General features: G+C 48.0%; 2 protein-coding genes across 2 annotated transcripts in view; one reads left to right on the top strand and one right to left on the bottom strand.

Annotated features, from left to right (window-relative positions):
* The window catches only part of Sarm1 (sterile alpha and TIR motif containing 1), a 25981-nt gene extending 12945 nt beyond the window's left edge, over nucleotides 1-13036 (top strand). The window contains exons 6-9 of the mRNA XM_008821578.3: nucleotides 2700-2802; nucleotides 2872-3061; nucleotides 9873-9994; nucleotides 10129-13036. Of these exons, the coding sequence (XP_008819800.1) occupies nucleotides 2700-2802; nucleotides 2872-3061; nucleotides 9873-9994; nucleotides 10129-10258 (545 nt within the window). The 3' untranslated portion in view covers nucleotides 10259-13036. The remainder of the gene's footprint in view (nucleotides 1-2699; nucleotides 2803-2871; nucleotides 3062-9872; nucleotides 9995-10128) is intronic.
* Nucleotides 13037-13215: 179 nt separating this feature from the next.
* Nucleotides 13216-21992, bottom strand: Slc46a1 (solute carrier family 46 member 1). Its single transcript, XM_008821579.3, has 5 exons — nucleotides 21691-21992; nucleotides 20468-21320; nucleotides 16819-16902; nucleotides 14322-14478; nucleotides 13216-13821 (listed from the first exon to the last, which is right to left on the bottom strand). Exons 1-5 carry the CDS (start codon nucleotides 21916-21918, stop codon nucleotides 13764-13766), a joined length of 1380 nt encoding a protein of 459 aa, XP_008819801.1. The 5' UTR covers nucleotides 21919-21992; the 3' UTR covers nucleotides 13216-13763.
* Nucleotides 21993-26803: the final 4811 nt, after the last annotated feature.

Genomic DNA, 26803 nt, shown 5'->3' with positions numbered 1-26803 from the left:
TCTCTCTCTCTCTCTCTCTCTCTCTCTCTCTCTCTCTCTCTCTCACCTGCTCTCCTTTAACAACTATTGACTCCAGTTCGTGCTGTCCATATACTTCTCATTGTAGAGTTATTCATTGGAGTGGGGTCGACTTACCAGGAGACACATAGTTAAACAAAACTGATTCTCCCACCCCAGAATCCATCAACTGGGGAGTTCAATTTAAAACCCTTCAGAGACTACAAACAGGTTCTTAGGGTTGGTGAGATGTCTAAGACAGTAAAACCATTTGTTGCCAAGCTTGATGACCTGAGTTATGTGGTCCTGGGACCCACAAGGGGGAAGGAGAGAACCGACCCCCACAAATTGTCTTCTGACCTCTATAAATGTAATAAAACATTTATTTTAGGGCCTAGAAAGATGGCTTAGTGTTAAAAGCATTGGATGCTCTTGCAGAGGACCTGGATTTGTTTCCCAGCACTCACATGGAAGCTAACACCCATCCATAACTCCAGTTCCAAGGAATCCATCACCCTCTTCTGGGCTCCATGAGCATTGCATGACCAGGTGCACTTACATATATGCAGGCAAAACACTTATACAAATAAAAAATAAATAAATCAAAAATTACAGGGACTGGAGAGATGGCTCAGCAGGTAAGAGCACTGGCTGCTCTTGCAGAGGACCTGGGTTCAGTTCCCAGCACCCACATGGTGACTAACAACACTCCAAAACTCCAGTTTCAGGGAATCCAATGCCTTCTCTGGCCTCCGAAAGCATTGCATGACATGGGTGCATTTACATACAGGCAAGCAAAATACTCATGTGCATAAAATGAAATAAATCAAAAAATTTTTAATTAAAAATTTATTTTAAAGAAGAAGCTCTTAAACTTGAAAAATAAACATTAACAGTGTCCAACTTGAGGAGTTCTGAAAAGCATACATCCTTATATAATTGAATATTTTCCAGCATAGATTTTAGTATTAGAGATAATAAAACTAAACTTTAAAGAGGTTAGATACATTTCCCAAGATTATAAAAGCCATTAAATGACAACTGGGATTTGAGCCCATTTTTCTACATCATAAACAGATAAATGTTTGTGGGTGTTAATTAAGTATGAATATTATTAAAGATGAATTCATTTCATTTTATCCATCCATTCAGCAAGTACATACTAAGCACCTACATGGCACAGGGACTGGGCTGTGGCACCATTCTTTTGCTTCAAAAAAAGCAGGTCAGCTTTTATCCATTTCACCTTGCAGCTCCCAATGGAACTCTTTTTCTTTTTCTTTTATTTTTAGGTCTTTGTTTATTTGTTTGTTTGTTTTGAGACAGCATCTCACTAAGTAGCCTGGAACTTGCTATGTAGACCAAGCTGGCCTCTAGCTCACCACCTTTGCCTCTCGAGTGCTGGGATTAAAGGCCCCTACCACCACACCCAGTTTAAGATTTCATTTTCTTAAAAACCTGGAAGGTTCTAGGGTAAAAATAATGGTTACTCTGGGGAATAAGGAGCCATGCAATCTCCATTTTTGTTTTGTTTTGTTTGTGTGTGGATGTGTATAGTATGTGTGTGGTATGTTTGCATGTATATATGTGTCATGTATGTTCATGCATATGGATGGAGGTCAGAGGTCAATGTCAGGGTGTCATCCTCTATTGCTCTTCATCTTACACTTTGAGATTGGGATCTCTCACTGAACCCAGACCTTACCAGTTGGCTAGACTGGCTGGCCAATGAGGGGATCCGCCTTCCCTCCCCCTCCTCCCTCCCCCAGTACCAGGGTTGCAGGCATAAGCCATTATGCCCAGCTTCAAATTTTCATGTTTTCTTGTTATCATGTTTTGTAGCATTGAGGTCAAACCAGTGGCCTTGCACGTGTCAGGCAAATGCTCTACTACTGAGCACAGTCCCTGGCCATGCACCATTTTGTATTTTATTATTTTATACTTTATTACATTTATTTCTATGTGTATATATGTGTAGTTACGTGCATGCCACAGCATGTGTAGAGGTCAGAGGACAGCTTTCCTGAGTTGATTCTGTCCTTCTCACATGGATCCCTGGGACTGAACTCAAGTTGTCAGACTTGGTGGCAACTGCCTTTACTTGCTGAGCCATATAGCCAGTTCATGCAGTTTTTAAAATAGGGGCAATGATATACTCAAAGAGGGATTTTAGGAAGCACCCTCTGGGGGTGTGGCACATGAATTAAGAAGGATAATCCTTAATAGATTTGCGGAGCCCATTGAGGAGGCTGCTGTTGGAGACTGCAATAGGGAGGACCCTGGGGCCAGATCCCAGATGTTGGGTGATAGAAGGGAGAATCCACACAGCAAGGTGCTTGGGGCTGAGCCCTGTACAGCAGCTCCACGAGGCAGTTTGGCCTGCTTTGTTTATTGCAGTATCCCAAGCACTGGGCTGAGTTTGGAGTGCTTGCAGGCAACTGGCTGTACAGGTCTGCAGTTCCAGAAATAATGCAAAGCTAGAGATTCACAACAGTGTCACAGAAGTGCAGTGCCTGCCCTCTGAAGCCTCACTGAGGTGATGGTTTTCTTTCTGATGGGCCCCACCTCTCCATCTCAGTGACTCTTTCTTGAGCAAGTCACCTTGCCCAGACTGAGCTGAGAAGTCCCAGGTGCTGCTGTACCTCATGATGAATGGTGAGGCGGGGCCACCCTTACCTTGCTGTCTCTCTCCTTGGCATCAGAAATGCTACACTCGCCGCTGCCCTGTACTGGTGGCAAGCCCAGCGGGGACACTCCAGATGTCTTTATCAGCTACCGCAGGAACTCGGGCTCCCAACTGGCCAGGTGAGGAGGGGTGCAGGTGGTCTGGAGCATTGGGCGAGGCTGTGGCAATGACCCTGGGGTCTTCTGCAGCCTCCTGAAGGTGCACCTGCAGCTGCATGGCTTCAGTGTCTTCATCGATGTGGAGAAGCTGGAAGCTGGCAAGTTCGAGGACAAGCTCATCCAGAGTGTCATGGCAGCCCGCAACTTTGTTCTGGTGTTGTCTGCTGGGGCACTGGACAAGTGCATGCAAGACCATGACTGCAAGGACTGGGTGCACAAGGTGGGTGCCGGCCTGGGCCTCTGCGGTGCAGCCATTGCCCAGGGTGAAGGGGACAGGGTCTTCCTTTCATCCTTTCTTTTCTGCATACTCAGCCACATTCCACCCCAGAGCATCCCTGTGGTCCAGATGGAAGTGAGGAACCACTGCTCTGACTGGGCTAGGAGTTTAGCAAACCACATAGGTTCTCTGAGCCTCAGTTTTCCTGTCTACAAAGTGGGGATAACTTGTGCTATTTACTTGTAGAATTATCCATAGGTCAAGGAGAAATAAAGGGCTTGGGAAAAAAAAAATCCCTGTGAGCTGAGCATGGTGGTGCATACCTGTAATCCCAGTACTTGGGAGGCAGAGGCAGGAGGATCACTTTAAGTTTAAGACCAGTCAGGTCTACATACCAAATTCTGGACAAGCTGGGGCTACATAATCAGACTCTGTCTCAAAAACCAATAAAATAAAATAAACCTTCCAAAACAAAACCAGAAATGAGCTTCTGTGCAGGACAGGAGAGTATAGTGACAGAAAACTAGAGTCACTGGTAAGGGCACAAAGCTGTAAGTTTGAATCCTATTTCTGGCCTTGGACAAGAGGCAGAGGGAGGTAGATTTTAAAGAGTTGTAGGCCTGCAGGGGCTACATAGTAAGATCTTGTCTCAGAATAAACAAATAGACAAAAATATCTTTAAAACAAACCAAACCAAAACAAAAAACATAAGAACATATCCACAATGACTAGTATAAATGCTAAGCCAGGTAGACAAACCTCTTATTTGAGCATCATGGGATGGAATGACCAGGGAAGGGTTCATGGAGGAGGCAGGGCTTGAATGGGTCTTTTTTTTTAATTTTAATTTTAGGTGTGTGAGTGTATTGCCCGCATGTATGTGAGTGCACCCAAGTCGTGCAATGCCGTGGCCGTCAGAAGAGGGTGTCGGATTCCCCTGGAACTGGAGTTAAGGACAGTTAGTAGCCACCATATAGGTGCTGGGAATCCAACCCAGGTCCTCTGCAAGAGCAGTCAGTGCTCTTAACCGCTGAGCCAACTCTCCAGCCCCAAGAGGGTCTTTAGAATGCAGTTGAGGGGCTGGAGAGAAGGCACAGTGATAAAGAACACTTGCTGCTCTTGCAAGGTATTAGAGTTTGGTTCCCAGCACCCATACCCAGCAGCTCACAACTGCCTATGACTCCAGCTCTAGGCGGATCTGATACCCTCTTCTGGCCTCTGCAGGCACCTGCACCGATGTGTGCATGCCTCCTATACATATAATCAAAATAAAACGTTTTTTTTTTTTTTGTCTTTTTGAGACAGGTCTCCCTGTAGCCCCAGCTGTCCTGGAACTCACTATGTAGACCAGGCTGGGCTTGAACTCACAGAGATCCACCTGCCTCTGCCTCCCAAGTGCTGGGACTACAGGCGTGCACCACCATGCCTGGCAAAAATAAAATGTTTTTTAAGAATGCAAATGAATGTAAAAGAAGGTATTCCAGACAGGCAACAGCATAAGCAGAGGACTAAATTTGGGGATGAAAAAGGTACCTCACATCCATAGGTATTGCTGATAATTGCTTTCTCTATGTCAAAATTAAGAAAATGAGGCTCAGAGAAGCAGTATAATGTTCTCATGGTAGTAGTGCCACTGAATCAGAAAGGGTGGGGCTTGAACTCTGTGCTACTTCTGTTCCATGACACAGAGCTACACTCATATGAGGGGAGGTCAGGTGACACAGGGTTGAATTCAGCTGACATGGGAGAGGATTGTCTGCCTCTCTTCTCAACATATCAGGGGTGTCATGTTGGTGTCTTGAAATCAGCCATAATGGGTGTATTTATTCCAAGGAAATTGGCAACCATTGCAAATTTTGACTTGAGGGTTTTTGTTTACTTGTATGGTTGTTTGGCTGGGATTGTTTTTCCCCCATGGAGAGCAACTTACTACACATTCACCAGGGCACCACTGACTAGGTAAGAACTCTGGAGCCAGGGTTGTAGAGTGTCTAAAGGTGGGAAAAGACCTGCATTAAAGCTAGGGGAAGCAGAGAATCCATGTCAAGTATATTAGCTGTTTGTATCATTGCTATGACAAAATGCCTGACAAATGCATCTTCAGTTCAAGGGCACAGTCCATCATGGTAGGGAAGTCAAGCAGCAGGAGCTTAAGACAGCTGGGCACATTTTGATGCAGTCAGAACGAAAAAAGTGGTGCAAGCTAGTGCTCAGCCTGCTTCCTCCTTTTCTTGCAGTCCAGGAAATGGTGCCACCCATTTTTAAGGTGGAGCCTCCCATCTCAGCTAATCCAGTCTGGATAATCCCTCACAGATGTGGCTAGAGGCTTGTCTCCTAGGTGATTCTAGATTCTGTCAAGTTGATGGTCAATGTTAACTATCATACACCAGAGCAGATGCCAGGGCAGTGGGTGTGAGGAGAAACCCTCCAATATGGAGTGTCATATAGGCTGGTGGTGGGAAAGAGGGCTGAGCCCTAGAGACCACACAGGAGGGCTGAATCTGGGGCCTGGATTGGGGAGGAGGCTTGGAAGCAGGAAGGCATCTTGGAGGAATGTGACTGAAGACTCTGAGCTGGTGGCCAGTAGCCTTCTGGGGGTAGTAGGGAGTATCTGTAAGCTCCATGAGAGCCAGACTTGCTGTATCCCCACAGCTTAAATCTGTGCATGGAATAAAAGAGGCTTTCAAAAAGTTTATAGAATAACTGAAGCTATGAGTGAACAGATGATGAGTGACTCTGATACATTATCCATAATCCATTTGATACTGGATTATTCAGGTCAGAAGATTTGATCTTAATCAAGTTTTCTTTCTTAGCCAGCTGAGCAATCTTCAAAGGCTTATCACTTACTTTTCCATTCTTTTATTTCCCTTCTCTCTCCTTTCCTTTCTTCCCTCTCTACCTCCCTCCCTCCCTCCCTCCTTCCTCCTTCTCTCCCCCACCTCTCTCTCTGAATTGAACCCAGGGCCTTGTTCATGGAAGTCAAGCAGTCTACTCCCAAGCTACATCCAAACCCTGCTTTTATCCCTTTATTGGCCAGGCTATGAGTACATGCAATGAGCTGCTTACTATCTTTGGTTCTGTGTAATTCTGGATGAAGCGAATATCTCAGAGTTCCCTCAGTAAGTGGCAGGGCCAGGATTCACACGGCCCTGGCTAGACTTGGTCTGTGAAGGCTTAACCTGGAGCCTGGCCACTCCTGGGCTGCACATTTGACGGACTTGGGGAGAAGCCCCTTCCTCTCTCTGGCTTTCCTTCTCTTTATCTGTAAGACTAAGAGGCTCCAGGAGGCCAGTGTGGGTGGAAGTTACACAGGTTCTCTCCTACAGACTCCACTCCCTCCCCACCCACCAGGCAGCCTGTGCCTTGGATTTTCCCCAAAGACTCTGTCATTCTCTATGGTTGTTTGCAGTGCCTAATTGCCTCTGGTTTTCATATTCCCTTCCTGGAAGCCACATTTAGTGGCTAATCAATATGTAAACCTACAAGTGAACTGCACTTAAGAAAGTCCCATCCCTTGTGGTTCCCGTTAAAGGCAAAAAACATTTGGTAAGTACTTACCAGAGCACCATTAATAGTAAAAAGTTCCTCAGAACAGCCAGATGAGACAGGCTTTATCCTCTGCACTTTACATAGGAAGAATAGGAAGAGCCCATAATTTCCTTTTTTTTTTTTTTTTTTTCTTTTTGGAGATAGGGATCACTATGTATACATAGCCCAGGCTGGTGCCAAACCCACAATCCTCCTGCCCCAGCTTCCTTAGTGCTGGAATTATGACCCTCTCCACCACATCCCACTGAAACTATTCCTTCTTAAACATACTCTATTTCAGTGCTGAGCACTGCTCTAATCACTTCCCATGGAATGTTGCCATTATTCTAAGCACAACAATTCTGTAAGATCAGGACTGTCATTAACTCGTCTCCAAATTAAAAAACAGACTTTAAGAACCCATTTTTTTTACCTCAGGTCAGAGCCCATGTCAGAGACTCAGTGTATTAGTTACTTTCTTCAATGTTGTAACCAAATACTGGAGAAGAAGCAACTTGAGGGAGGAAAAGTTTATTGTGGCTCATGATTCAAGGGGTACAGTTCACCATCGCAGGGAAGGTCCCAGGAAGATCAGCTCCTGTAGGTGGCAGCTGGGGGCTGCTCACTCACATCTCTGTGGATCAGGAAGCAGCGAAAGGGGAAACCTGGTATTCAGCTGGCTCTCTCCTTTTCCCTTTATATTCTGTCTGGGACCCCAGCTCATGGAACGGTGCCACCCACATTATATTCAGGGTAGTTCTTCCCCCTCAGTTAATCCAGAAACACCTTCACAGACACACCCAATGGTATGTGCCTCACCACTAATGTCCTGGGTGTTTACATTTTTTAAAATTACATTTATTATTTATTTACCCACGTGTGTGTGTGTGTGTGTGTGTGTGTGTGTGTGTGTGTGTATAGGTACACATGCTTACATGTGTCATGGCACAGTGTGGAGGTTGGAGGAAAACCCAGGAGAGTCTGTTCTTGCCTTCCACGGTGTGGGTCCTGGGGGTTGAACTCAGGTAATCAGGCTCGGCAGCAAGTACCTTTACCTACTGAGCCATCCTCTGCCCCACTAGGTGTTTTTTAATCCAATGAAGTTGACAATAAAAATCAACAATAACACTCAGTGTGAGCCCAGAACCGATTATTTCAGAATTTAGCCCCTAACTGCTATTGTGTATTGCTTCGTTTATCTCTCCATTCAGTCTTACCCAAGTAAATTACCCGTGAATTGATTTATATTTGCTACTGTTCCATGGGCAGCAGAGCCTATAGGAGTCTGTCATGGGGGATCTGACTTGGTCGGGGATGTGAAGGTAGGTTCCCTGAGGAAGTGCTGATTGAACTCAGACCTAAAAGTTGAGTGGATGTAGGTGAGAGAGCAGGGAAGCATGTTCTAGGCAGAGGACACAGAATGTGCAACGGTCCTGTGCAGGGTAAGAAGATGGCAAATGGAAGGCTCTGCAAGATCTCTGTGGCTAAGAGGACATTGCAGGGGTGGCGTTTGAGAAGTGGGCTGTGGCCAATCATACTGGGCCTTGCAGGCCACATTAAGAATATGAGACTCAGCCCGGCGTGGTGGCACATGCCTGGAGTCCCAGCACTTGGGAGGCAGAGGCAGGCAGATTATCTGTGAATTCAAGCCAGCCTGGTCTACATAGTGAGTTCCAGGACAGCTGGGGCTACAGGGAGACCCTGCTTCAAAAAGACCAAAAAATAAAAAAGAATATGAGACTTTATTTATTGTCTTTTTGAGACAGGGTCTCCCAGCTGGCCTGGAACTCACTAAGTAGACCAGGCTGGCCTTGAACTCACAGAGATCCGCCTGCCTCTGCCTCTCAAGTGCTGGGACTACAGGCATGCACCACCACTCCTGGCTAAGAATATGAGACTTTAATCTAAGGGGTCATGTCAAGTATTGAAGAGTTCTAAATGGGAAGTGACATGATTAGATTTTTCCAGACAGGCAGATCCCTGGTCTACTTGATGAGTTCCAGGCCAGTGAGAGACCCCGTAGAAAAAAAGAAAAACAGTGGACGGCCCATTGCTATCCTCTGGCCTACACACACACACACACACACACACACACAATCAATCAATAAAATAAAAAGTGCACCTCTGAAATGGTGGGGCTTGAGTGCACCTCCTGGGCCCCACCTCCCTGACGTCTTTACCAACCTGGAAGTTCTTCAGACTCATATTGAGAGAATTTTATGGAGGTGTTAAGACACAGGCATGAAGGATGAAATTGATGGTCACTGGAAACTGAACTCATTCTTTAGCCCTCCTGTGACGTGGGTGGGCCTTGAAAGTCCCAAGCCTCACACCACAGTTGACCTTTCTGGTGGCCAGCCCTCATCAGAAGCTCTCTAGACCACTTCCTCTTACCCTGCCTCTGGTTAAGAATCATCACAATGGTAAAATACACCCAGGAGACTGTGGTTTTAGGAGCTCTAGCCAGCCTGTCCTAGGATAAAGACTAAAATTTCTTACACCATGAGAGCTGAGAGAGAGGTGAAGGTGAACTCCAGGACCATGTCTTGCCCCTCACTCAGCCCCAGGCTAGGGGCGCTCCTATGGCCCCAGGATTCCTGGATGGGGATGGGATCTTGTATTTGTCAGATTTCTATCACTGTGGCAGCATACCTAAGAAAGTCAATTTAAAAGGAAGGAAGATTTATTTGGGCTGATGGTTTCCAAGGTTTCAGTTCATGGCCACTTGGCCCTGTTGCCTTGGGTCCTGCTGTGAAGTAGAACACCATGGGGGGTGGGGGGTGGGGTACTGGAGAGATGGCTCAGCAATTAAGAGCACTGATGCTCTTGCAGAGGACCCAGGTTCAGTTTCCAGCACTTACATGGTGGCTAACGACCATCTGTAACTCTAGTTCCACCAGATACGATGCCATCTTCTGGCCTCTTCCAGCATTGGACATATGTGGTGCATTTACAGGCAGGCAAAACACTTATATACACATAAAATTCAATTAAAAGTTTTCAAAGAGAACACCAACAGAGAAGTACGTGGTGCAAGAAACGACTCACTTCATGGTGGCCAGGAGGCACCGAGCAAGGAAGGGGCCAGGGTCCCACTATATCCCTCATGGGACCCCCTAATGACCTACTTATCCAACTAGGCCCTACCTCCTAGTTTCCACCACCTCCCAACAGTACCATCAGCTTGGGACCAAGCCTTCAAGACATGAGTTTTTTTTTGGGGGGGGTCATTTAAGACCCAAACTTTCTAACAGTTCTCTTCCTCCTCCTCTTCTTTCTCCAGGAGATTGTGACTGCTTTAAGCTGTGGCAAGAACATTGTGCCCATCATTGATGGCTTCGAATGGCCTGAACCCCAAGCACTGCCTGAGGATATGCAGGCTGTACTCACCTTCAATGGCATCAAGTGAGCCCTGGTCCTTGGGGATACAGGGTAGTGGGGAGTTGGGCGTGTGCATGCCTGTGTGTATGCAGCACCTGGTGAAATAAATGACCCTGGTCCATGGCGGCCTCTGACCCAGTTGGCCTCTGTGCCCACAGATGGTCCCATGAGTACCAGGAGGCCACCATTGAGAAGATCATCCGCTTCCTGCAGGGCCGCTCCTCTCAGGACTCATCTACAGGCTCTGATACCAGTTTAGAAGGAGCTGCACCGATAGGCCTGCCGTAACCTGTTCCTAGTTCTCAAGCCCTGCTGTGAATCCCGTTTCCATCATCCCCTACCCCTGAAGGAACAGCTCCTCCAGCCTGCCACCCTGAACTGAGACAAACCAGACTGAGCTCTTCTCAGGAAATGGCGCTCCATGCCCCCACCTTCGAGGCCCAATTCAAACCCAGAGATGCCAGGCATAGGGGTGGAAGGGTTCTCCTCCCTCAGGCCCTGCCATCAGGTTCTGTCTCCTAGCCAGAGCCATGTTCTGCTCAGCTCTGGACACTCAGATGGGGGAGAAGGCTGCATATTCTCCCATCTCCTGCCCCAAGAGCAGTTTGAGTAGGGTGAGGCTGGCAGCCTCTGGTAGGAGTCAAGGCAATGCCCAGGCTCCTCTGCCTGTGCCTAAGAGGTAGCCAGGGTTGAGAATCCCCTGAAGGCTGTCCACTCACACTGTGCTTGGCCCCTGGCTCACTCCTTCTTGCTGCCTTGTGGCCTTGCTCTGTAGCTACTCAGTGCCAGCCTTCTTTTAGGGCAACCTCCTTTTCCATATCAGGGGTCAAGCCCTCTGTCTGGCTTTGCCACACTTTCTGGTGCAAGGAGGAGCCCCCTGCTTGCAAGCAGGGAGTCCATGTCTCAAAGCCCACCTTAACCCACACCTTGGTGCTGTGCCTAAGGTTCCTGCCTAGCCTGCCCCAGGCTGGCTCCCCCAACTCCTCACCCACCCAGAGCTTGTCACTCACTTGCTCTGGCAGTACCAGTAGCCCAGGTAGAACCTGCACCAAGGGAAGAGGCAAGAACCCCACTGCCAAAGGTTATTTCTTGCTGCAGTTTCTCCCACTGAAGTATGTATCCAAATCCATCAGGAATCTAGGAAGGGCCCGAGTATCTGCATTTCTCACAGATTCCCAGGCAAGCTGACACAAGTTCCTCACCAATCCTTGCCAAAATCCCCTCCTGGTCCCTAGTTATCACAGCAGCCTTTTCTAGTCCTGTCACCTCCATTTTATAGAGAATAGTGGCTAAGTAATGACAAGTCATTGGTAGTAACCTCAGGACGCAGACCCAGAATTGTAGCAGACCTGCCCTCCTGAGAACCATCCTGAGGCCCCAAGCAGGGTAGCAGCTTCTCCCTGGCTCCAAAGAACTGAGCAATAAGGGGTGAGTCTCAGCCAAAAGGCTGACAGGGTGGGGGCATACATAAGTAGCTGGGAAGGACTGCCCCATATCCCTCCCTCTATTAGAGGAGGGCAAGAAAGTTCACTACCCAATACCCAGGCTCCAGCTTGGGGTTGGCTGGCACCCACCCTGCTGCTATCTGCTGGGGCAGTGAGGTCACACCTCTCCCAGAGCTGGCCAGGCTACTTGCTCTCAGTCCACATCATCAGAGAGCCAAAGGGTTCTCCAGGTTTGGGACAACTTCCTTCCACTGTCCTCTCTGCCAAAGACCCTGTTTTCCATGGGTTCTGGCTGGACGCTGGCTGTGAGCACCTGCAGTCCTCTACCACCAGTGCCAACCCCACGCCCGGTCCTGGTTGCAAAGGGTGAGGTAAGGCAATGGGATGGTGTCCTCAATGACAGACTCTGTGACTCAATAATAATACAGTATACATGTTCCCCCAGGGGCTGCTGTTTTTTGTCTCCAATCCCATACTCTCCTGAGGTCTCCATGGGCAGTACTCAAGAAGAGACACATGCCACTGCTGTGTACCTCTAGTCTGACCTTCTGTTGACCTATTTCCCTCCTGTCCACCTAGATGATGAGAGTCCAGCTTCCTGCCATAGACACTAGCTGGTGTCAAGCCTCTCCCAGCCAGGTAGTGTTCTGTGGTGAGACACTGCTCAGATTGTTGGCAGAGCCAGTGCTGGGCCTTACTTTCTACAAGGCATGGCCAACTAAACTAATCTTGAGACAGGGCTCTGAAGTAGCCCTTCCCTAGAGCCTTCTCTGATATGATCTGTAGGGTCAGGGTTTTTGGTCTGACTGGTCTTCTAGAGCTGCTGCTCCCAAGCTGGGGCTGAGTCAATGCAGTCCCTAACCCCTGAGTCACCCATTCCTCTCTGAACTGCTCAGAGACATTCAAAGGCTAAAACTGGCCACCATCCATTCCTCCACCAGGCATCTCACTCTGGGATGTGTGAAGCTGAGATCTTAAAGCATCCAACAATGGTGCTTTCTCAACATGTCCAAGTAAGTGTGGTTCCTATGACTGGAGTTTGGGGTAGTGCTGATCCAGTTTTCCCTAGAAGGTTTGCTCAAGGTCATCCCGTGCTGGAGTAGAGCCTTCCCCCACTCACAGTCTCATGGTGGCAGGGTCAGTGGAGGACCTCTCCTTGCTTAGGCCTCCCAGCTACAGCAGGACAGTGAGGCAGGAGTCTGGAAGCAGGGTGGACATGCAGAGATCCACTGGACTCTAATTTGTCCTGGGTTACCTCAGTTTCACCTACATGATTTCTAGCCAAGAAACTGGCTTGCAAAGCAGGTAAGAAAAAGAGCAGCAAGGTTCAGCCTTCAAGAGCGGTTCTGGTTTGAAGAGTCAAGAACCACCTGCTAGGTTTGCTAGGGGGACTTCCAGTCCTTATTATGTTAAATAAAATCCTGCCTTTCAGTTTTGGGTCCAGACCTTCCCAGTCTCCCAGAACTGGCTCCCATTTCCATTCTGGGACAGATGAAGGATGGTCTCAGTATACAGCCCTGCTCAGCACTGGGCAATGTGGGAGGGCTGAACTGCAGCCAAAACAGATCTTGCCTGGCTGGTGTAGCCATGAAGACCGGACCAGGTGCCTTGGGAGTGGATTGTTTGACCCTCAGCAAGGGACAGCCAGGACTCAGGCCCAAGTGTCTCCACTGGCCTAATCAAGCCTGACAAGCCTTTCAAAACCCTCAGTAGCTTAGAGGGGAGTCAAACAGGGCTTGGAAAGTCACACCCAGTACCAACCTCAGGGCAGCTTAAGGGCTCTGGCCTGTGCCTTTTCAGTCTGATTCAAATGATTTATTTTGACAATTAGCACTGCTGAGATCAAAGGTGAATAGGCTGTGGTCAAGGGCTGATTCTGGACCACAGATAGCAGCTTCTCCCTCTGAAGGGACCCAAACTTCTCCCTCAGAGGCTGGCAATAACCAGGTACCATAGTTGTCATTAAGGAGTGACTGGTGGCTGCTGTACACATCAGGGACCTAGTACATGAAAGGAGAGATTCCAGCCTTCATGGGTCATTAGGTCCCTTAAGTGTCATCTTCTTTGCCCCAGAGGATTCTGAGTGATGAATGTACAAAGGGTGAAGAGACCTCTGCCTCAAATGGCTCCCAGAAGCCTGCCCTGGAGTGGGCCTGTGTAGATTAGACTCCAGATTCTAGGCGGGGGCTGCCTTAGTGGGGAACCAGGCATTGCCCAGAACTTGCTTGACTACCTCGTCCAAAGTGAGCACTGCCCACAAGAGGGGTAGCTGGTGCTGCTGTGCACAGGGCTCGAGGTGCAGATGAACAGTTGGTGTGAGTCCACTGCTCCTCATGGCCTCTGGCAGATCAGGAGCTCTGAGGAAACTGCTGAAATTCAGGGTGAGGATTAATCCTCTCCAATACCCTGTGAGAGACCAGAAAGAAGGGTCAGAACTGACATGGGGAGCCCCCAACTCTGTCTGGAGAATTGGCAGAGGACTGACTTGGGAGGGAAAGTCTAGGTGTCTCCCTCCCCAAGCGGACCAGCAATTGACAATGTCCAGGGGTGGATGACTCTGGAGAAGAACGCCCAGGACTTCAGTGGGTCACTAGCCTGAGCTTTCTCTTAACACAGTTTGGCTGCCACAGTCCTATGGGGACAGAAAGGGCCAAGGAGGCCTGGCAGAGAAGACAGACTTGGTGGCAGTGTTAGCTTGATCCCTACCCACAGGCCCGTCCACTCTTCCCTGGGGATGGCTCTGAAAGAATAGGCAGCCATCTACACAGGAGTAGGGTTAGGCCGATGAGACTCCCAAAGGACAAGGGTTCCAGGAATGAAGCTGCCATTTCTGCTTAGGAGCAGGAGAAAGAGGAACCCTACGAAAAAGGGCTCCATGATGAGGCAAGGTCAGGACCCTCAATTACCCAATGAGAATGGCTGGGATGAAGAGGAGGCCAGCTCCGAGAAGGAAGGGGAAGCCCTTCATGAAGTTCAGGGTGGCTGGGTAGAGTGAGTTGAAGATGCCGGAGGCCATCAGCATCCCCAAACTATTCACACAGGCCACGGCAGAAAAGAGAGCTCCTGTGAGGAAAAAAAGCACTATGCTTCAGAGTTTGAAACATCCAAAGTTACATCGAGGTGGCACAACCTCACAGTATGTGACCCAGGATGAGGCACTGGGCCTTTCTGAGCCTCCCCTCCCTCACCTTGAGTGTCAGCGTTGTGATAAAGACTCAGTGCAGCCATACATGGAAAGTACTGGCAGAGGGTGTTTGAAAAATGACTGTCATTAACATTATAGTAAGTCTGTGATACCTTTTCAAAATTTTCAGTTTGGTTTATTTTTTTGTGTTTTATTTATAATTTTTATTTTAGGTATATGAGTGTTTTGCCTGTATGCATGTAAGTGCACCCATGTTTTGCAATGCTGGTAGAGGTCAGAAGGCAGCATCAGATCTCGTGGAACTGGAGTTACAGATGGCTGGAGTTAGCCGCCATGCGGGTGCTGGGAACTGAACCATGGTCCTCTGCAAGAACAGCCAGTGCTCTTAACTGCTGAGCTCTCTCCGACTCCCTGGTTTGCTTTATTTTGAGACTCAGTCTCCCTATGCAGCTCAGGCTGCCCTTGAACTTGTAAACCTCCTGCCACAGCCTCCTGAGTGCTAGGATGATAGACATGTACCACTCTGCTCGGCTACACGTGATGAGCTCTTTTTAAAATTTTTATTGTGTTTATTTGTGGGTACACTTGTGCCACAGCATGCATGCTAGGGTCAGAGGACAAGTTTTTGGAAGTCTGTTCTCTCTCCTATGTGGGTCCCTAGGATCGAACTCAGGTGATCAGGCTTGGTGGCAAGTGCTTCTGCCTGCCGAGCCATCTTACTGGTCCTACATATGATGCCTTCTAATGAAAGCCTGGTGGGCTTCTCTGCTAGAATCACTGTTTGATCCCTACTTCCAACAGTCACAGCTCTGTTCACTGAGGGGCTTATCCTTCAGGGTTGCTGCTTTCCTCTTGAAATAAGGCAACAGCTACTTTAGGGACTGTCAGCAACTTTAGGCTCCCATGAACAGCACCTGCCACAGGTGGCCTCCTAGAGGAGGCTATTCTTTTGACATCTCTAGGAACAGTGAAAAGTGCTGGGAAGGGTGAGGGAAGCTTATTGAGCCCAGTGTAGTGGCACACAACTGTAATCCCAGCACACTGGAAGCTGAGGTAGGAGGATTGTGAGTTCAAGGTCAGCCTGGGCTACTCAGCAAGAAGTTGTCTAGAAATAAACAAAAACAATACAGTGCATTGAGTGAATGAGTGAAACATCTTAACAGGTGCCAGAGCCTATGCTGGGCTGTGTACAGCACCAGGGTCTGATGACAGATGTTCCCACACTGGAGTATAAGGACCTAGATCTATATATTTTTTTAATAGTGAAGCCAGCAGAACCTAGCTTGCAAAATTGAGCAACCCGATAGAAACTGAGCTACAACTGTCACACTGCCAGAGCTAGAAGGGCCTGCCCTGCAAGTGTCATCAGGAACAAATGCCTGTGTCACAGATAAGGAAATGGGTCCAGAACAGAGTCAGGACCCACCGCTCTTAAAAACAGACATGGGGCGGGGAGGGGATAAAGGGACAATGGCTCGGTGGATAAAGCATCTGCAGTGCAAACATAAGGAATGGAGTTTGGGTGGCCAGAACCCATATAAAAGCTGGGTGGGCATGGTGGTCGCCTGTAATCCCAGTGGAGATAGAGAAGTGGAGACAGGGGACCCACCAGACAAGCTGGCTAGCTACACTAGCCAAATCAGCAAGCTCCAGGTGCAGTAAGAAAGCCTGCCTCAGTAAACAAGGCAGAACACAATCAAGACCGCTGATGTCAATCTCTGCACCCACATACTATATGAACACATATACAATGCATGCATATTACACATTAAAAAAATCCCACAACAAACAGCCCTGAGTATACATTCCAGCTCTACCATTTACTGAACAACCTTGGCAGCACCAATTTAATCCTTTAGGCCTCGGTTTCTTCATCTGCCCATTGGGGACAATGAAACCTATGGCACAGGTTATTTATTTCCTTTGGGCTAGACCCTGACCTCAGTGAAGTAGGGAAGTCTGGTACCATCACACCTACTTTATAGATATGAGAGCTGAGGTCTGAGATGAAACCTCTGCTGGGGTCACCTAGAAAGAACTCAGTCATGTTCTGTTGACTGCGATCCAGATTCCTGATACAAAAATCCACAGCATCAGTTCCTTGTCAGCCTTGGATATGTGACAGAAGTGCATCTGTCTTGGCCACTTCTCCAAGTGAGAGGGTTAGAGGCAGGCTCTCCTTGGCCAGAGCCACCCAGGTACTTGTTGAGGCAATGCTGGGTATGAAGGAACAGTTGTAGACTGACCCTGATACTCACCCTGCTCCGATTCATTCACCAGCTTGGAGAGCTTGGCCCGGATGACAGGTGTGGTGACTAATGACAGAAACAGCAAGCCGTACCCTGTAAAGAAAGAAACACTAGTTGGGAAAGAGGGGTCAAAGGGGGCCATCCTCCTGAGAGCAACAGAGCTCCCACACATGCCCCAGGTGGGACTGAGACTAGACCCAGGAAGACTTTCCTTGACGGTGAAGCAGGGGAGGATAAACCAGGGAGGAAAGCGAGCCTTTCTCCAGGCTCGCCTATCTGCTAGCTCTTTCTGAATGAGTGCTAAGACCCACTGACTGTTTCCCCAGAATATGGCTAATGGCTACTTAGCACCACCTACTCATCAACTTAAATAAGATGGTAGGACCCAGAAAGTGAGCATGAGCTTTGGAGTCTGCCCTGAGTTCAAACCCTGGTGTCACTGCCTACTATGTGTGTGTGACCTTGGCTAACTGACCTCCCTGAACCCTCCCAGTCTATAAGAACATAAGACCTTTATCACAGGATGGTTCCTCCAGTGTAGCAAGTTCAGTAACAACCCCAAAACAGGCCCTAAACCCTGAAGTCTGTAAACAGTGTCCTTCATGGAAAATGGGTCTTTACAGGAAGACTCTTGATAGAAGATCTCCCTGGATTATCAGGTTGGCCCCTAATGCAATCACATATACCCTTTGATGAAGAAGGGAGAGGAAGGTCTGATGCAGCCAGAATAGAGAAGCAGAGAGAGAAAACGCAATGTGACCACAGACTACAAGACTGATGAATTGGTCAGGAGTAGAGGAAGGCCACTGCAGCAGACGCTGGAACAGGTGGAAACAGTTTCTCTCCCAGAGCCCTTGCAGGGAGCACTGCACCATGACACTCTGATTTGAGACTAGTGACACTCATCTTGGACTTTTGGCCTCCAGAACTGAAAGAGAATACATCTCTGCTGTTTAAGCCACCCAGTGTGTGGCACTTTTTCAGTCACCTTGGGGAACTAATACATGGGATAAAGAGGTACATCTATGAAGGGGTGTAGCACGGTAAGGGCTTAGCAAATGTGAGCTCCTTTTCTTTCATATTCAGCTACTTGCAGGCACAGTTTCCTTTATAACCATTCTACTCCCTTTTGTGCCTGTTGTCTCCTAGACAAAAACCTTAAATTCCTAGAAAACAGTGGATCCTCCAAGGTGAATACATAATGAGGTACCCAAGAGCCCTTCAGGTGTCAGGATCTCCCAAATCTAATTCTGTTGAGGCTTCTTGGAGCAACAGCATTCTCATCATTTTGGCACTGCCAAGGACCATGGCTTTGAGTGAAAAGTACCCGGTGTCTTCAGTTTCACTGCCAGCTAAGCAGCTGAGTTAAGAAACCGGATACAGGGCTGGAGAGATGGCTCAGCAGTTAAGAGCACTGGCTGCTCTCAGAGGACCTGGGCTCAGTTCCCAACACCCACATGGCAACTAACAATCGTCCAAAATTCTGGTTACAAGGGATCCAACGCCCTCTTCTGGCTTCCACTGGCTTTGCACAACATGGATGCACTTACACACATGCTGACAAAAACACTCATAAAATAAAAATAAATAAAAAAGGAATATGTTATTAAACAGCTGACTATACGCAACAGTTTAGGGCTCTATGAAAATAAATTTGTCCCTTTTAGAAAATTAACTTCTTCATTCTGTAGCCAGATGCCTTTGGGGTGGGGAACAATAGAGAGGAAGAAGAGGAGGAGAAGAAAGAGGTTAGAAGGGGGAGGTGGCAGCAGCAGACAGGGAGAGAAAAGGGAAAGGAAAAGGAAAGGAAGAGGGAACAAACTGAGTAAACAGGAACTTTAGATCTTTTGGCCTTTAAAAAAACCAAAAAACAAAGAGTCATGTGTGATGGCACACACCTTTAAGTTCAGTGCTCAGGAAGCAGAAGCAGGCAGGTGGATCTCTTTGAGATCAGTGCCAGCTTGTTCAACATAGCGAGTTCTAGACCAGCAAGGACTACATAGTGAGACCTTACCTCAAAAGCAACCAAAAAATAAATAATTTTTTTAATTAAAAAAAAAAAAAGAAGGCAGAATGTGGTTGCTAACACCAATAATCCCAGCACTTGGGAGGTAGAGGCTGGAGGATTAGGAGTACAAGGTCATCCTTGGCTAAATAGTGAGTTCCAGGCCAGCCTGAGCTATATGAGATGCTGCATCAAAAAAACAATCATGGGCCAGGCCTGGTAGTGCAAGCCTTTAAACCCAGCACCTCAGAGGCAGAAGCAGGTGAATCTCTGTGAGTTTTAGGCCAGTCTGGTCTACATAGCAAATTCCAGGCCAGCCAGGGCTACATAGTGAGACCTTATCTCAAAACAAACAAACAAAACAAAACAAAAACATGGGGCTAAAAAGATGGCTGAATGGTTAAAAGCACTTGTTGCTCTTGCAGAGGACCCAGATTCAGTTCCCAGCACCCACACAGTAGCTCACAGCCATTTGTAACTCCATTTCCAGAGGATCTGACACCCTCTTCTGGTCTCTGTGGGCACTGCATGCATGTGGTATACATATATACATGCAGACAAACACTCATACACATAAAATAGAACTAAATTGTCTAAAAAAATCATCATTATAAATAAATAATAATTCTAAAACTCAAAGAAACTAAGATATGTGAGGGAGGGCTGGGAGTACAGCTCAGCTAGCTGGTGGAGTGCTTGTCTAGCATTCAGGAAGCCCTGGATTCAGTCCCCTGCACTGTAAAAACTGGGCATGGCGGTACACATTTGTAATCATAGCACTTGGGAAGTGAAGGCAGGATAAAAAACTCAGGTTCATTTTTGGTTACTTAGAAAGTCTGAGGCCAGCCTGATTTATGTGAGCTTCAAAATAAGTAAGATCTTTGAGGGAAGTCCTATGATTATTTTTTTGTTTGAGACAGGCTCTCCCTGTAGCCCCAGCTGGCTTCGAACTCACTGTGTAGATCAGGCTGGCCTTGATCTCACAGAGATCTGCCTGCCTCTGCCTCTGCCTCCTGAGTGCTGGGATTAAAGGTGCACACCAATGCACCTGATGATTCTTTTTTAAAAAAATTTAATTAATTAATTGGTTTATGAATGTTTTGCCTGCATGTATATAAGTGCACCATGTATGTGTAATGCTTGCAGAGGTCAGAAGAGGGTGTCAGGTCCCCTAGAACTAGTGTTACAGATGGTTATGAGCCACCATATAAGTGCTGGGAACTGAGCCTGGGACCTCTGCAAGAGCAGTCAGTGTTCTTAACCACTGAGCCACTTCTTTAGCCCCAGTCCTGTGATTCTTATGGGGAACTAAGAATCAAGATATTAATAGCATGGACTTTGCTTAAGAACACCATGAATAAGCTATGGGAGGCCAAGGGGTGAAGCAATTAGCGTCTGAGCCATGCTTTTGTCTTTTGCTCTACATTGTTAACAATATTTATGGTTGATGATATGCATTAATTACTTTGGTCATGGAAGCTCTATATTTCTTTGTATATCAAAGGATGGTATTTTTTTCTGAGGTTTCTTAGTTGTTTGTCTTCTGTGTGGACTGTGACAGGCTCCAACCACATTTGGGGGCAATGAGAGGCTGACCTCGGTTTTCATCCAGGCACCTCTGGGACTAGCTATCCCTCAGCCCACACACTTTACCTGTGAACATGAGGGGTGTGGTGATGGCGAAAGCAAAGACCACCATCCCAGCCATGTTAAAGGCCAGGCCGATCTCAGCCACCCAGGTGTCGGCCAGGCAGTACTGCAGAAGTCGCAGGCCCAACAGGCTGGTGAGGTAGGGTAGGTTCTGAGCTGCGGAGCCATAGCCAATCAGCGTGGAGTCCCAACAAAGGGGCGTGCTCAGCTCATAGACTGTCAGGATGTCTTGAGCCCCAAAGTGCACCGTGATTACCACAAAGATAGCCAGGGAGTACAGGGCTAAATGCTTCCTAGACTTCTGTGGGGCGGGGGCCACATACAGCTGGACAATGGATCGGTGGTGCCTGAGTGTGAAAAGCCGGGTAGACTTTGACTCCTTCACTGTCTCACCAAAACAGAATGCTGCGTAGAGAGTCATGAAGATCAGTAAGGCCAAGGCCAGCCAGAAGGGATTGGCGTAACCCTGGGCTCGGAGCCAATGACCCCCAAGGAGGCTTGCTAGCATTCCTCCCACACCAATACACGATTCCAGTCCCGCCATCCGGAAGGTGCGGCTGCGCTGAGAGCTGACATCTGCCACTGAGGCGAAGCTAGCAGCCAGGAGGCCATTGAAGTCTCCCAGAAGAGCACAAAGGACACGACCCAGCACGAAGAAGCCGACATGGAGCTCCAGCTGCACCACGAAGATGGACACGACGACCTGGAGCAGCAGGCCTAGAGAGGCCAGCACCAGCAGCGGGCGGCGACCCACACGGTCACTCCAGGCTCCCAGCAGGGTAGACCAGAAGAGACCCACCAGGAAGCCACCCACATTCATGTAGAGGGTCCAGTGGGAAGTCAGGGTCTCCACTTCCTGGGAAGACACAATGTCCAAGGAGCAGGTCCTCACTCTAGTGGTCTATCACCATCATCCTGGGAGCTACAAATTTGAGGTCTTTCCCTGAAGCCTTACGCATCATAGACTCTATACAACTTGCCTTGGAGAAGCAGCGGGAAAGTGACCAAGGCCCACTCCCCTCCATCTCCCCATGTCTGTTATCCCTCCAGGCCCGGCTTTCTTTAGATCCACAGCCTGAACCCCAATGCTTCCAGCCCCAGCAGTCCCGCCCCCTTGCTGACACCCCACAGGCGTCCCCTTTCCACTGCCCCTCCCCCTCCGTGGCCCCCGAAAGTCCAGGGCCCTCTCCACGATCCAAGTTCACAGCTGCTGGTGTCCCCACTACCTTCATGATGGGATCATCGCTCTGGTTCCCGCAGTTGCCCCGGTGGCGGGTGCCATTGTAGCCAAGCTCGGTGCTGAATCGGTGCCACAGATACTGCGTGGTGAGAGGACCCTGCAGGACTAAGGCAAAGTTGGCCAGGAAGACGATCGGCTCCACGGGGCCGCGGAACAGCACGGCCACGGTGGGGAGGCTGCGGGATGCGCCAGGAGGGCTCGCGCGCCCCTCCATAAGCGTGCGCGTAGGGATTTGCGGCCGACTGGCAGTGCCCCTGGCTCCCGCCGCTGGCCTGTTTGTGCTGTCTGCGCCTGCGCCCGCCCCCAGCGTTCCTAGTTAAAGCCTGAAGGGGCGGAGTATGAGAACTCTCCAAACCTGTGACACTCAGTGCTCTGGGTGGGCGTGGCCGGGTTGGGATCCCCGGGGGCCCCATATCGCTGGATGACCTCACCTGTACAGGGTCTAAAGATACCGTCCTGCAGCCCTACCCCCCCAGCCCAGAAACACTCAAAATAATAACAAGAATATCAATAATTAACGTTTATTGAACACTTACTATGTGCTGAACCCAGAAACTTGATGTATTATCTTCCAACAACCCTATGGACTAGCTTCTGTTAATGATCCAAGTGGATGCCAGGTCAGCGGGCACTCAGGGCTAGAACACAAGAGCGGGAAGGCCTGCTGCTATGGTCTGCAGCGCTGCACATGGGCAGCTCCACTGGACTGAGCCTGACTGCCCCTCTTGTGTACCTGGGCTCTGCCACTGTCCCTAGTAAACCACTTAAGTTTGCTGTGCACGTTTCTTCATCTATAAGAACTTGTACACTGGAAATGCTATTATTACTATTGTTTTTTTAATATTTTATTTATTTTTATTTTATGTGTATGAGTGTATTGCCTGCATGTATGTGAGTGCACCTGTGTCGTGCAATGCTGCGGCGGTCAGAAGAGGGCGTCGGATCCCCCTGGGACTGGAGTTAAGAACCGTGCGTAGCTGCCATATGGGTGCTGGGAATTGAACCCAGGTCCTCTGCAAGAGCAGTCAGTGCTCTTAACCACTATGCCATCTCTCCAGCCCTTTTATTGTTAATTTAATTTGTTGAGACAGGGTCTTCCCTGTAGCTCCAGCTGGCCTGGAACTCATTATGTAGACCAGGCTAGCCTCAATCTCACAGAGATCCACCTCCCTCTACCTTTTAAGTGTTGAGATTATAGGTCTGAGCCACCATGCCCGGCTAAAGTGCTATTATTCTTATTCTTTTTTTTTTTTTCCATCTTTTTGAGACAGGGTCTTCCTGTAGCCCCAGCTGGCCTGGAACTTGCTATGTAGACCAGGCTGGACTTGAACTCACAGAGATCTGCCTGCCCTGGCCTCCCCAGTGCTGGGACTAAAGGCGTGTACCACCATGCCCGACTGAGTACTATTATTCTTAATAGCTAGCTGTTGGTTAATTGCTAATAGGTTGTCCCTTGCCCCTACTCCTGCCCTAAGAGCCTTTCCTAGGAGCTAGTCTTGTTTGTAGGACTGGAGTCTGAGTCTGCAGTTCCCTTGAGGAGTGGAGTAGGAACTGGATGAGGATGAGACTGCAGAGGCCCCCTGGGTGTGGCCCTATGCTCTTGGGCCCTCTCACTGTAGGAACTGGACCAGGAGGCAGACACCTGCACTGCTGCTGAGCAGCTCCAGCTTCCTGTCTGTCTGGACCTGTTTTATTGCCTGTAAAAGAGAATCTATGGTAACAGCCTCTATCACTTCCCCTATCCCTATCACTTCATTCATTCATGCATTCATTCATCTGAGGCCTTTATTGAGTGTGCCTGGGGTCTGGAAACACTTCAGAGAAGGAAATATACAAAGCTCTCACCAGGCTTGGCAGTTTCTAGATTGGTGGGGTGAGAGAACGACAGGACTAATCTATGTATAATTCCAACTGTAGTGCATACTTTAAAGGAGAAAGCAGGTGTTGTGAAGGTGTCATGCAAGGGCCTGGGAGTAGAGTTGGTAAAGGCCATCCCTGAGAAATAACAAGACTCAGTGTGTGACCCACAGGCCTGATTCTTGGGGTGGAGGGTGGCTCCATTTCTGCCTGGGCTTGTTGGGATTTAGTGACTCTCATCTTCCCGGAGCCAGCAAGAGTCTAAGGCTCAGAATAGGTGAGTGCCAGCTAGGCACTGATGCCTACCCTTCCTGTGGACTTCCAGAGACAGACAATTGCACTTTAAATATTCAGGCCTCTGGGCATACCCTCATCCTGTCCCACTTCTCTCTCCCCACCTACACAGAGCTTTTACAGTTAGGACATCACAGTGAAGGAGGGGTGCCTGGCTAACACCTTGGAATTATTTCCTGGAAGAGTGAAGACCAGGAGAGGACAAGGTTCCTCAGCTGAGAATGGGGCAGGGTGTGGCTCAGCCTGTGAACACACTAACTAGAGGCCTCTTCTGACTCGTTGGGCTAACTTTTCCTGTGGAGATGTGAACAAATGCCTACTCTCCCTGATGACAGACCAAAGTAACTATTCCCCCCAAGTTTAGCTTGGTGAACCAGTGAGTTTATTGGGCTTAATTATAGGACCATAAAAGACCCCCAGCTGATACACTGTCACTGAGCTGATTTAAGCACTATGCTTCCTTCCCCGAACTTCCCCATGCATATGTTCAATGAGTATCACAGGTCCTGGCTCTGACTGGTCTGCTCGGACAATGGCCAGACTCTGTTATGCTGTGGATGACCTCCAAGTTGTTTTTTAAGTTATTAATGTATGCAATCTGCCCATTTTTTTCTACCTCAAAGCATACTGAACTTGACTCCTGATTTGGAAAACCTGTTTGAGATCCCTCCCCATTAGCAGAGAGCTTGCTTTCTTCTGTCTTTCACTCAATAAAATCCTCTCTATGCATTTTGTGTTTCATTCCTCATGTTTGAGAGATGTGCTGGTTAATTTTTTGTTAACATAAACAAGAGTCACCTGAGAAGATGGAATCTCAACTGAAGAATTTCCCAGATCAGAATGGACTGTGACCATGTCTGTGAGGCATTTTCTTTTCTTTCCTTTTTCTTTCTTTTTTTTTTTTTTTTTGGCCTTTTTTGAGACAGGGTCTCCCTGTAGCCCCCAGCTGTCCTGGAACTCACTATGTAGACCAGGCTGGCCTTGAACTCACAGAGATCCTCCTGCCTCTGCCTCCTGAGTGCTGGGATTAAAGGCGTGTGCCACCATGCCCAGCTAGGCATTTTCTTAATTGCTAGCTGATGTGTGTGTTGGCAGGGGCAGTCCACTGGGGGCAATGCCATCTCTAGCCAGGTGAGCCTGGGCTGCATAAGAAAGGTGTCTGAGTAGGCTCGGGGAAGTGTGAGCCAGTAAGTGGCATTCCTCCATGGGCTCTGCTTCCATTCCTGCCTCTAGGCTCCTGCCTTGGCTTCCCTGGATGATGGACTATGACCTGTAAGCTGAAAGGAACCCTTTCCTTTCCAACTTACTTTCAGTCCTGGTGTTTATCACAACAGAAAGCAAACTGGGACAAGAGACAAGCCCTCAGGGAAAAAGAGTTCTGCAACATTTTGATTTTTAGGGTTGCTTTGTGTATAAGTGTACTAGTGCTTTCTGTATTGTAAGCCTTAGTATATGTTGGACTCCTTGCCAGAAATATCTATCCCACCTTGCTTAGGCTATTCATCTCCCCTACAAACTTTAAGTGTAACCTCGTTCTTGTGGCGGATGCCACAATACAACAGTGCCCGTTCCAAGAGAGACTAAACTCCTGGAGACATTTAAGCTGAGAGTGAGCCCAATCTGTTCTCAGAGCTGTTCTTTTCTGATTTCTCTTAGAATTGTTCCTCCAACAAAGGACTTTCTCTGCATTTATTTAAACAGTCAGCATGATACAGGAAAGGAATGAGGAAGTTTGCCTTGTCTGACCACTACTGACCCAAAGCAGCATACAAAACCACAAAAAGGTGGTGTCAGCATAAGCCCACATGTATTTTATAACAATGTGGGCAACATTGCTGCCTCCAGAGATATCATCAACACACGCATGCACGCACCTGCATGCACATTATTCTGGGTCAGGGCAAGGAAGAATCATGAGGTTGAAATGAGGAACATAATTTAAGATTAAACCTGTGTTAAACTTAGCCTGTAAAAGTTGGTTACATGGGGAGCCCAAGGCCTAGTAAGATTGTTTTTATTGTTTTCCTAAAGGCTAGTTAAATTTAAACAAGCTGATTATATAGGAAGGCAGATTGAATACATAGTGATAAGTGATTGCAAACATAGCAGATAAAATTCCCATTTATAACAGAAGGCATTAGAAAAGTCATTCCAGACAGAATCAGTCCTTGCTTTGTGTGTAATTCTATACTAGCGTGTTCAAATATTTAACTTTATATACTTAACCTAGCTGTAAGCATGTGTTCCCAAGTCCATCTCCTCCCAAGCCCTACCCCTGTCCTGCCACTAGACTTGACAGTGTAGTAGCAGAAAAAACTCCATTTTGTCCTGGGCAGTCCTGACTCCAGGTTGTGTCTGCTTTGGCATTCTTCCAGCCACTAGCATCCCCCAGCAACACATTTAGGGCTTTTCACAACCCAGACTATGGCCTAGAAATATAACCAAAACAACTGCTAATGTAAAACCCAAATAATGACTGTAGCAAGATCTCTCTGACCTCCATCTAGTCCAAACTTGGGATTTTTGCAGGTTTTGCCTTTATAAACTCTACCCCTGAGCTTCAGCACTAGAGAATCTCAAAGGCACCAGCCACTCTCAGCTGCACATGTACTTATCAGTTATCAATAAAGGACTCCTTTTCCTTTTAATTGGCCTATGTGTGTGGTGGTGATCTGTAATCCTTTCACCTGAGTAGAACAACAGCAGACAATGTTTTTTCATCTCTGTGTCCTCTGACATGGCACTTGGCATGCAGTGAAATGAAGTGTTAAATAGGCTTGATGACACACACCAACTTCAGTCCCCTGACTGCAGCTGCATTACTGCATTAAGATGATGTTGTGTGACACTATTCCTGTAAAGATATAAATATTTATGCACCCCAGATAGGGAACCAACGACACACCAAAGCAGGGCTACCAACAGAGTCCAACTTGGTGAACCAATGA

The sequence above is a fragment of the Nannospalax galili genome, unplaced genomic scaffold, assembly GCF_000622305.1.
Source record: "Nannospalax galili isolate Female #2095 unplaced genomic scaffold, S.galili_v1.0 scaffold8, whole genome shotgun sequence".
Lineage (NCBI taxonomy): Eukaryota > Metazoa > Chordata > Mammalia > Rodentia > Spalacidae > Nannospalax > Nannospalax galili.
The sequence above is the reverse complement of the archived record's forward strand: the minus strand, read 5'-3'. Positions and strand labels throughout refer to the sequence as shown.